Below are 11,743 nucleotides of genomic sequence, written 5' to 3'. Positions count from 1 at the left end.
ATTCTAAAGATAATATAATTCTTCTTATTGGATTCTAAAAGTAATACTCTAATATGTAGAAAAAGAATTCCAAAAGTAATACAATTCTTTTTCTTATTTAGGAATCATAAAGCTAATACAATTCTAGTTTTTAATATTGTTTTATACATTAATATACAAATTATTAAAGAAGTACAATTCTTATTTTCAATGGTTATGAAATTTATAGTTTTATTTTATTAAATTTGAAAATAAAATTTACAATTTTATTTTATTGAAATTTTCCAAATTTATCATATAAAGGAGGATGCGGGTGTCTCTAGAATCGTTCGATTCAGTCTTCTGATTTTTCTTAAATTTCAGAAAGAAAATATAGTTATAATTCAAAAAATCAGATTTAATACAATTCTAAAGATAATATAATTCTTCTTGGATTCTAAAAGTAATACTCTAATATATAGAAAAAGAATTCCAAAAATAATACAATTCTTTTTCTTATTTAGGAATCATAAAGCTAATACAATTCTAATTTTTAATATTGTTTTATACATTAATATACAAATTATTAAAGAAGTACAATTCTTATTTTCAGTGGTTATGAAATTTATAGTTTTATTATATTAAATTTGAAAATAAAATTTACAATTTTATTTTATTGAAATTTTTCAAATTTATCATATAAATTTGTATCAAACATGTATAAAAAATCAATATTTTACAAGACCGCATGAATTGATCGGGAGACATAGTTTTGCAGCGTGTAATTTTACCGTTGACCATCGAGGGCAAGCCCTTCGATTTTCATCCGCCGGCGAACACACACACTATAAAGAAAGATATAGGGCTAGGGCTGAGCATTCGGTCGGTTCGGTTCAGAACCAGACCGAACCGAAAGAACCGAAAACCGAATTATTATTTTTTTCTGAACCGAATCAAAATTATGTTATGGATCGAACCGGAACCGAACCGAAATTTATAATCTTATTTTATTAAAGTCTTTCAAATTATATATCTAAAAAGTAAAAACCAGCGTCTTCCGGAATCTCAAATTGTCTAAACAGATTCGTAGCGCTAAACTCAAGTCGTTCGATAATGATAAAAAAGATAGCATCTCCGTCATGGATACATTTTTAAGATCTTGTATGCATGGACTTACAACCAATCTCGACAATAGTTCGATCCAGTCTAATAATTTTCTTGAATTTCGAATTGAAAATAAATTTATAATTCAAAAAATCAAATTCAAGGATCTTAAAGGCAATACAATTTTTTTTTTATTGGATTCTAAAAATAAAAAAAAATTATAATTTTTTTAAATTTCGGATTGGAAATATAATTATAAAAAAAATCTGGTTCAATAATTCCAAAAAATAATGCAATTCTTTTCTTTTTGGATTATAAAGGTAATGCAATTCTTTTCTTATTTAGAAATCCTAAAAGTAATAGGATTATATTTATTTAAGCTGACAATCATAGAGAAAATGCAATTTATATTTAAGATTTGTAGGGTAATACGTATAATTTTTATTTTTGATTTAGTCTTATAATTTTCTTAAATTTCGAGTAGAAAATAAAGGATCATAAAGATAATAATCATTATAAAAACTAATAGCAAAAAAATTAGAAAGAAAAATAAATAATGATTTTTAACTAATAAATAGGAATCATAAAATAAAAAATAATTAATAAAATAAGAATCATATATTGATTCTATGATAATGTAAATGATTCTTGATAAGTATTGTGTTTGACGGGCACGGGAGGCGGCCCAAACTAATTTTTATCTAAATAATAATAAATTTTCAATTAGTATTATGTTTCACGGGAAAGTGGCTAAAATAGTTTTTTATCTATGTTATAATATTTTTTTTATTAAAACGGGACCTATGTTCAAAATAATTTTATCCAATCTTTAATTTTATCATTATTAGAATAATTTTTATATTTATTTAAACTAACAATTATAGATAAAATACAATTTATATTTAAGATTTGTAAGGTAATATGTCCAATTTTTATTTTCGATTTAGTCTTATAATTTTCTTAAATTTTGAATAGAAAATAAAAGATTTTAAAGATAATAATCATTAAAAAACTAATAGCAAAAAAATTAGAACCGTAAAAGAATAATAATTTTTAACTAATAATAGGAATCATAAAATAAAAATAATTAATAAAATAAAATAGGATATATAAAATAGGAATCATATATTGACTTTATGATAATGTACATGATTTTTTATTAGTATTGTGTTTGACAGGCACGGGAGACGGTCCAAACTAATTTTTATCTAAATAATAATAATATTTCTATCGGAAAGTGGCTAAAATAATTTTTTATCTATATTATAATTTTTTTTTTGTTAAAACGGGACCACAGTTCAAAATAATTTTCATCCAATTATAATCTTTAATTTTATCATAGTTAGAATAGATTTTGTTAGTATTGTGTTTGACAATAAGGTACTCGAACTAATATTTAAATTATGATGTTTTGTTATTAGTATTGTGTTTGACAAAATAGCGGCTCAAAGTAATTTTGATCTAAATTATACTGTAATATTTGATTTTATCATAAAAATAATAATTATGGATTAATATTGTTTTTGACGGGAGGGCGGTTCGAACTAATTTTATTATTAGTATTGTGTTTGACATGATAACCACTTAAACAAATTTTTATACTAATTATAATATTATTTTTTATTAGTGATATGTTTAACCGGAAAATAACTCAAAATAATTTTTATACTATTATAATATTAGTTTTATATAAAATTTATAACGCCGCCGCGGAGCGCGGCTTTATACACTAGTTAGGAATAATAAAATAAAAATATAAAGTAAGTGCACAAAATTTTACCGAGTTCGCGCTCACGTACAAGAAAAGAGTAATCGCATATCTGTAGAAACGAGATTTTAATGCAATCTAAAATAACAGGCCGGCCCAGAGTAGAAGCCCAATAAACAATATGGGCAAGCTTGTCGTAGTTTGGTGATCCGCCTCCGTAAACACACAACACAAATACTCTTGATATCTTACAAGCTTCGTCTGCAATCTGCACTCGCTTTGGATCTCAATCTCAGCCTCAACCTCAGCTCACGGTATTTACACACATATACATATGTTATGTATGCATCATATGATTCTATTAATTCATCTTTAACTTGTTTTTTTTATTAAGCAACTCTGTGTTAGATCCAATCCATATTACTAGCATGATTTTTATATAATTACCTGTTTGATTAAATTAATCCCGAAGAATTCTCACATTTTAATTGTGATTTCTGCTGTCTTATGTTGAGTAGTTATATATGATTAGGGATGCTGCATTGGCAGTTACTAGTAATGTTCCCAAATTTTATCACTGTCTATTCCTGGCTGTTAAGGTTCGTCTCAGTAATTATTTAGATTAGTCGGAGTTTTATTATTCGATAATTTGATGATATTAGTATGATCATTTCGGTGTCTAGCTAAGTGATGAATTTTTCGATATAGTCATTTTTATTTTTATTTTGTTAAATAGATAAGTTAGGTTGATGTTAGATTATCAGGGACGTAACTTGTAGCTGTTTGAGTTAACTGTTGTCGAATATGATCATACATATATTCTGGATATTTAATCGACTCAAACAATGTAATTTGGATACATATATGATTAGGGTCTAGGGATGCTGCATTGGCAGTTACTAGTAATGTTCCAAATTTTTATCACTGTCTATTCCTGGATGTTAAGGTTCCTTTCACCAATTATTTCGATTAGTTAGAGTTTTGTTATTCGATAATTTGATGATATTTAGTATGATCATTTCGGTGTCTAGCTAAGTGATAAATTTTTCGATATAGTCATTTTTATTTTTATTTTGTTAAATAGATAACTTAGGTTGATGTTAGATCATCATTCATCAGGGACGTAACTTGTAGCTGTTTGAGTTAACTGTTGTCGAAAATGATCATATATATATATTCTAGATATTTAATCGACTCAAACAATGTAATTTGGTTTTACAGGTGATACGTCTTGAAATCTAATGGAAAACGATAATAAGAAGAAGAAAAACAAGAAGAAGAAGAATAAGCAGGCTAAGAATGCGGAATCTTCAACTGCTGCTGCTACTGCTACTGTGGCAGCATCAGTTTCCGCTGATCAGTTAACCAATGGTTTTGATCAGCATAATACCTCTCAAGCTCAACATACGTCACATCCAAGTGCAGATCTGGACAGACATGGTGTTAAAGCTAGCAATGTAAGTTCTTTCCATTGAACAACTTCTTTGTTTCTGCCAGTATTGAACCTCATACTTTCGGTTGAACTATTCCATTACCCATTGTGTGATGCTGCAGTTTGATTGTGCCTAGTAGAAATTTTCATGTATGTACTTGTGGCAATGTCCATATATTTATTGGCATAAAAGTCTTTTTGTTTGCTTTCTTGTCATTTACCATCTTGATATTGCTGAAATTTACAGGGTATTAAGTTGTTGAAAAAAATATTGTTCTGCCTTCTATATTGTTTTCATGTATATGTATAAACTTTGCTTATGCTCGTATAAGATTTATGTTACTTAAATAATAAATAATAGAAACATGAACGATACTAGATAAAGAAGTAACAGAATTAGGTTATCTTGTTGTAGTGACGAGCAGGAATTCTCGTTTGCCTGTGGGTTGAGTCGGTGTTTATTGGTTCTAAATTATCTAGCTGTGGTGCAAGGGATTGAGTTATACATACATCATGTTCATGAAAAAATCTTCTGATATAGATATAGTGTCTGAACATGGGTGGATATTGTATATGTATCCAGTTACTTTTTCAATATAAATTTTGTTGTTTGCATACAAATTCATTACACTTTAGATTGAACAACCTACTAGCCACACTGGAAATCTTGCGACCGTAGTTTATATTATTATTCACACGTTGTAATTCATTTTGAGTTTTGCCTTTTTTGTATTCATTTTACTGATATGAATTATTTACCATTCAAAATAAGTAGCTTTACTGGATGAACAAAGATAACCAATGATTTGATAACTTCGTATGAAACCATCATGCTTTAGTCCTCTAGAATGATGCCTTGCTAACTTTGTTGGGTTTATACAGGCAAGCGCTGAACAGGTCAAACAATTAGAAATGGAAAAAGAGGCTTACATGAATAAAGAGGTGAAGTAATAGAGTTAATTTCATTGAAACATTTAGATGGATCTGATATCTGAATCGATTACACTGCATATAACAAATTGTAAATGTATTTATTAAGTTGTGTTTTATTTTATAATTGTATACGCAATTAATGTGACATACCGGATGTCTTACATGTCATACGTTTATTTTGTATAATAAGTTTCAGAATGACTTGGAGCTCAAGTTCTCAAAATTACACAGTGAAAAAGAGAACTGGCTACAGAAAGAGGTAATGTGGGTCATGTGATCGAGATATGTTCTGGATCTGTATATCTCATAGTTCATACCCACTGTAATAAAAATTATTTTGTAATCATTACCTGTTTCGTGTACAACTTATATTCTGGACTTCACAGGCCATCCTCGAAGAAAAGATAAAACAACTACAAAGGGAAAAAGAACAACTACAAAGGGAAAAAGATGAATACCTTGAAAAAGAGGTAACCAAACCTAGCTGGATTGGGATCGATTAATTAGAATTACATGGATTTTTTGAAATAATTTATTATGCAGGGTTTCCATTATTCCCCATAAGTTATTCAATATATTTCAGAACTTATATGTTCAGATTTCTCAAATGTTGATATCAAATACGTTTTTTTACGTTGATTTTGGGCTTTATTATTTTAAAGTTAAAGTCTGAAAAAGATTCTTGGTTTCACGGAGAGGTGATACTAAGTTTGTTTAATATATATCCAGAGAAGTGTTTACACCAAAAAATTGAAGTTTGTATTTTTACTGGTTCATCTGACCTAATAATGCATTCTTTCTTCTTGATTTGGATATGATATTGAATTATACTAAGTTTGCTCAATCATATCATGGTGAGCATCTACCTCTAAAAGTTAAAGTTTCTTCATTCTTTCTCTCTTACAGACTATTACTCTATCCATGCAATTCGATCTGACCTCAAATAATAATTTGTTCTATATATTTAATTTCTGGGGCATGGTTAGTGAGTTGCTGATTTTATTTGCACTTTTTGACCTACGAAGTATAGTATCTTTCTTTCTTTCTTTCTTTCTTCTTACAAATAATATTGAAAATGTTTTTTTTTGAATATTAATATCATATATTTATATAAGTCAGTACTTCATAAAAAAGTTATTATGCCCAATTGGAAATGGTGAGCCCTTGGGAGGATGCATGATTTGGACTCCGGGACCCAGAACCAATTCTCCTATTTTACTGTCTACAATTCTTTACTAAATGAAGGCGTTGTTATGCAGGCTGGGTACGAAGAAAAAATCAGTCAATTGGTAAATGAAGTTTCTACCACAAGTTCAAAGGAGGTACTACTTTTATACTCCCTGGTCCTATGATCCTATCCACTTGCAACACTTTCTCTGATAACTCAAACTATGAGTGTTCTATAATTTATTTTAAAATCGTCCCAAACCCCACTTGAAATTCTCCATTCAGTGTAGAGTATCAGAGCTTCTTATATAATTGCAAAGAGAAGTGTCACAAGAAAATTGAGATAGTAAGAGTCGCGTCTGAGAAACCATTAATTTACTGTGTATACGTGTATCATGTTGGTAGATAGATGTATGTATCTGTTTCATTCTTTTGCTAGTGGATTGTTTAGTCATTTCCATGAACTTGTAAATTAGGTGTAACAAACTAATATTTGTTTTGATTCACAGTTTTTATTAAAAGAAAAGATCAAACAGCTGGAGACAGAGAGAGAATCGTGGGCTCAGAAGGAGGTTTGATCTTTCCTTTGGAAAATCTTTTCTCTTTTAAATAAATTTGTATATGATTTTTTTGAACTATTATTATATAGTCATGCCTGCAAGATTGTCATGTTATCGGTTTAGTCCAACCACAGAGTTGATGGCTTAATTGTTAGCAGTTTTATTGCATTGTATCTAGTTTGGTCCGCACATCATTAGAAAGTGCTACTTTCTTGGCATTCAAAATTAGCAGGAAGTGTTCAGTCGGACAATCTTTTCAATAGCTAGTTCTCAGGAATTTGAGATACTTAGGTATTTATGTCAACTAAGTAAGACTTTAGTAGTTCTGATTTTCATAATGCATCCGTAAGTGTTAAAACTGAAGCTTGTTGGTGGGTTATTGTGCTACAGAAGTCTTGCTTCCACTTGTATTTGTTGAGTTATCTATCTACTTGCACATCTATCGAAGGGAACGGCAATAGAGAAGTAATGCATATGCTATTAATTAGTTTTAGTATATTTAGTATAGAGATGCTCAGTGTATTTATCTCTCTGTGGGGCTAGAAGATCATTGTATAAGTAGTTATTTATATTAAGCCCAATAGTTTATGGGTCATAGTCCCTTAGCCGTTAGGTTATATTTTGAGTCTATTCTCTATATAAGCAATGGAATCCCTAGAAGTTATCTAGAGTTGACATAATATATAGTGTGTACAAGCTGTCCCTGCAACATCTGTTCAGATTTATAAGATCTAGTGCTATCTGTGCGTACAATTAGGTGCATAAAAAGTGATTTTATATACATGTTTCATTTTTTGGGTAAAAATCAGATGGTGAAATAGGTCAACAACAAAAAACATGAAAACGATGTAATGTAATGAACAAGCATTTCTTTTATTCTCTCTAAAAGGGTGAATGACTCTTATAAATTGAGACAGAGTGAGTACTATCTAAAAAAAAAGAGCATCCTAAAATCAATATGCACTTTGGAAATACTTTTTTTTTTGCTTAATTACTTTGGAAATACATAAAAACTGGAAACTTCTTTTTTCCTGATTGACGAATACACATTTGAGCAGATTTAACAATTCCAGGCATTACAACTTATCATTAGATGAATCAAGTAACTTGTTTTACTAATTAAATTTGTCTTTTAAGTTGAATGCACCACTATCAAATATTGTTGCGAAATATCTGCTTCCACAACTGAAAACAAGAAGATTAAGAAATTATACTTAGAGTCACTGACCGTTGGGACCATTTATATTCATATCCATTAGCATTTGCATATGGCACTCACCTATACCTCTTAATCATAATACTTGTATATTAACATGACAGTTTCTAGCTCTACAAGTTTGTTTTTCCTAATTCTTTTAATTTCTTTTTTTATTTTTTTATTTTAACAAGGATCTTTAAAATGCTTATCTTTAAAATGAATAACCATTTGTATTTTTCGCATCCACCGTGTCATATCTATCATGCTTCTTAACTTTATCTATTCTTTTAATACAACATTATTTATGTTGCAACCAACCAAACTTGCAACTTATCTTAGAATTCTAAGAATAGTTTATAATTGTGTTTATGACTCCCTATTTTACACCAGGTCTGACTTTACCGCGACTTTTATTGCTTATTAGTCTTAATCATTTATGTCCCCCTTTGTACTATTTGTCGCAATTTGCTTTCTTGGGTTGTACATGTGAAGAAGTGAATAGGAAAACATATGCTCATTCATTTTGGCCTTAATTTTTACAGAGTTCTACTACAGAAACAGTTGCTGGCCTAATTGCTGACAACACAAGACTACGTGCTCAGGTACACAGATTATTAGTGTCTGTGTAGATCACTTTGTTTATATTCGTATTTTTTGGTTAATGGCACTCAAGTCCTCTTTGCACACTAATTGCAATGGATCAAACTCTTTAATTGACTTGTCAATTTAGTTTTTCAGTTATTTTCATAAGCTGAAAGAGTTTTGCACGAAATATAAGTTTTTTTAGCATCAGAAATGTTTGATTCTTTTGCTTGTCATGACCTTTGGATAAGCTTGTTTTGGGGGTAAATAATTATAATTATTGTTTAGCACTTCTGACTATCCATTATACAGTCATAGAACGAGGATAAGCTTGCATACAGTGTTACCTTGATCTATGAATATTCTATTCGTGAATAACTTTGTCAAATGAATAGTCTTTCCTGGTCCTAAAATTATGAAGACTGTGTATTTCTGACCTTGATTTTTGAATTATCCCGATAAATGAATAAAATAACTTCGGTCCCAATAGTCTTCATCTATAAAAAAAAAAATCATTTTTTGGGGTTATTGACTTGAAGAATATTCATGTTTAAGATTTTACCATATGTCTAGCCGGGCCTAATTATTTATAATAACTAGCCTTTAACCCGTGCGAAGCACGGACGGGAATATAGTTCGTAATCTATTATTTATAATTTGAATTTAAAATCATTTTATTATTATTTTTTATTAATTAATTGAATTTTAATTAAATTATATTAATCAAGTGATTATATTTACTCACAAAAATTTAGCTTTTACGATTAATTATCTATTTATAAATATTTTCCTATTATTAATATGTGATAATTTATTATTCAATTAATTTTAAATCAGATTTGTTATATTTTGTATATCTTCATATGTATAAGAAAAGATACGTAATGGTTTGTGTTTGTGTTGAAATAGAACAAGTTAGAGTAAAAAAGAGTTATATAAAGGTTTTTGTTAAAAAAAAATTCAAAATTGTATATCAATAATTTTATTTTTAACATCATTATAATATTTTTTTTGTGAAATATTGTATGATAATGTATTGTCATGAGTGTTTTTAGTATTTGAAACTGTTTAACAATGTAAGAGTAATAGACTCCACATGTTATAGACATTAGACTTGTAGTTCTAGTGGGAGAGTACCAAACCAAAAAAACATAACCAAAATTTTGGACTACAAATTATACCCATGTTGGCTTATTATAGTATAGTATAGATGTCCATCTTTCCTTTCACCTATCCACATATCATATACTAGTTTAGGACTCTAGTCTGTAGACACTTTACAACAGGTATGCCATTTTATCTGATATGGATATTAAAATCAAAGCCTTGCAGGTAATGGAGTTGGAAGAATCCCAGAAGAATCTCTTTCAAGAGAACCAGCAACTACTAGAAAACATATCAGGCCTGCAGAAACAGATACAGAGTTCAGCTCATTTATCCAGTGAAATTGGAGAGATGGTTTGTAGTCTTGAACTCTATTATAAATTGTGTCTGGTTGCATTGTAAGATGTTGGTTGTTGTCCTCACAAAAAGTTATAGTTAAATGCTTGACTCTCTCTCTCTCTATATATATATCTTATAGTCTTGTTTAAACAAATAGTTAATAAAGCTTTGAATGAATTTTGTTTAAAGCACTCTCGTATCTTAACTGTGTTTTACTTAAAGTAGTGATACAAATACTGTTGGATCTGACGGAACTATTGTGGTGCCACCTCTATATACTGAAACAATTAGTTTCTAGTTAACCTTTCTTTGCTTACCTTGTTTTCAGGAAAATCAGCACATTAAATCGGAGATGCTTGCTGCACAAACAATGGTCGAGAAATTGCTCCTTGAAAAAGCAGAGCTTGTTGAGAAGGTAATGAAGCATGTACAGTTGAAACAAACTTTCATATTACTGAAGAAAATATACATGAGTCCCAAAAATTAATGATCAGGCCCTTTATTCGACTTTTGTGGTTATTAGAGAATTTATTCATTATATCAATCTGACATGTTACAAGCTTGATACACTATGTGAATAGAAGTCCCTATTTGTATGCTATTTTTGTATATGATCTAATGTCTATATATGTATATCTCAGTTGAATGCTGAGCGTGATCGACAGGGCACAATGGCTGAATTGTCTTCATCCAGTGTTTCTGGTCCAGTGGCTAGCACAATCAAACTTGCTCATAATGTTGAAAATTCATCTGTTATCTCCGATTCAACAGATAGAATTTTGAGTGTACCTGTTGCAGAGTCTTCAGCTCTTAAACCTGATCCAATATCTGGTACTCCTGCAAAGCTTGAAGGAGAAGTTGTTGATGATGCCTCTGGTGAGTCTCAACCTTTATTAGAAGAGAAAACGAGGCCTGTTGAAAGTGGTGAAGTTTTCCGAGAGGAGTTGTGCAGTCATTCCAACCACAACAACACTCCAACTCTAGATACCGAAATCACTATTTCTACAGAAACTGAGCAAATTCCATCAGAAGATAGTGATACAAGTGGCACAAACCTGTCGCTGGAAGATTCTAGTAGTAATGAGAAGTTAACTGTGCCAATATCAGATGCTCCATTGATTGGTGCTCCATTTCGATTCATATCTTTTATGGCTAGGTACGTTAGTGGTGCTGATTTGGTCAATCAGAGTCCTTAAATTCTTGGATGATAACCTCCCACCATTATCTGGTTGCAATGATGTTTTTGTATTTTTAGTGAAGTAGTTAAAGAAAGCATAGATTAAAGATTGGAACGAATAAGGTCATGTTTTAGATGCTTAGTAATAGGCAATATGTTAACGACTTGAGTTAGAGAGGGTTCATTGCTATGTTGACCCCATTTCTCATGTAAAACCACACATAATTGACTAAAACATTCATTTTGCCCTGTTCAGGTTTTTGCTAGGGTCTCGATCCACAGCTATCGATGGCTGTGGACTGGTTAACTGGCTATGGTTTTCTGGCCGTTGGATGTATATCCAGCAGTCAGGATTATAACAAAATTTTAACACGTCTGGTGGTTGTGGTTTAGACGGGAAAAAAACCGCTAGATGTGTTAAAAAAAATGTTATAATACTGGTCGCTGGATATGCATCTAACGGCCAGAATACTATGTGTTA

The 11,743-nt window shown here is 30.1% G+C and overlaps 1 protein-coding gene across 1 annotated transcript; it reads left to right on the top strand.

The window, feature by feature from the left end:
• Positions 1–2,963: 2,963 nt before the first annotated feature.
• Positions 2,964–11,511, top strand: LOC108193645 (uncharacterized). The gene is made up of 11 exons (XM_017360391.2): positions 2,964–3,084; positions 3,992–4,227; positions 5,085–5,144; positions 5,332–5,394; positions 5,522–5,605; positions 6,395–6,457; positions 6,812–6,874; positions 8,603–8,662; positions 9,975–10,100; positions 10,414–10,500; positions 10,727–11,511. Exons 2-11 carry the CDS (start codon positions 4,012–4,014, stop codon positions 11,279–11,281), a joined length of 1,377 nt encoding a protein of 458 aa, XP_017215880.1. The 5' UTR covers positions 2,964–3,084; positions 3,992–4,011; the 3' UTR covers positions 11,282–11,511.
• The last annotated feature ends 232 nt before the right edge of the window (positions 11,512–11,743 follow it).

This window comes from Daucus carota, chromosome 7 (assembly GCF_001625215.2).
Source record: "Daucus carota subsp. sativus chromosome 7, DH1 v3.0, whole genome shotgun sequence".
Classification (NCBI taxonomy): Eukaryota; Viridiplantae; Streptophyta; class Magnoliopsida; order Apiales; family Apiaceae; genus Daucus; species Daucus carota.
Note: the sequence above shows the minus strand (reverse complement) of the source record. Positions and strands in the feature narration are given on the sequence as shown.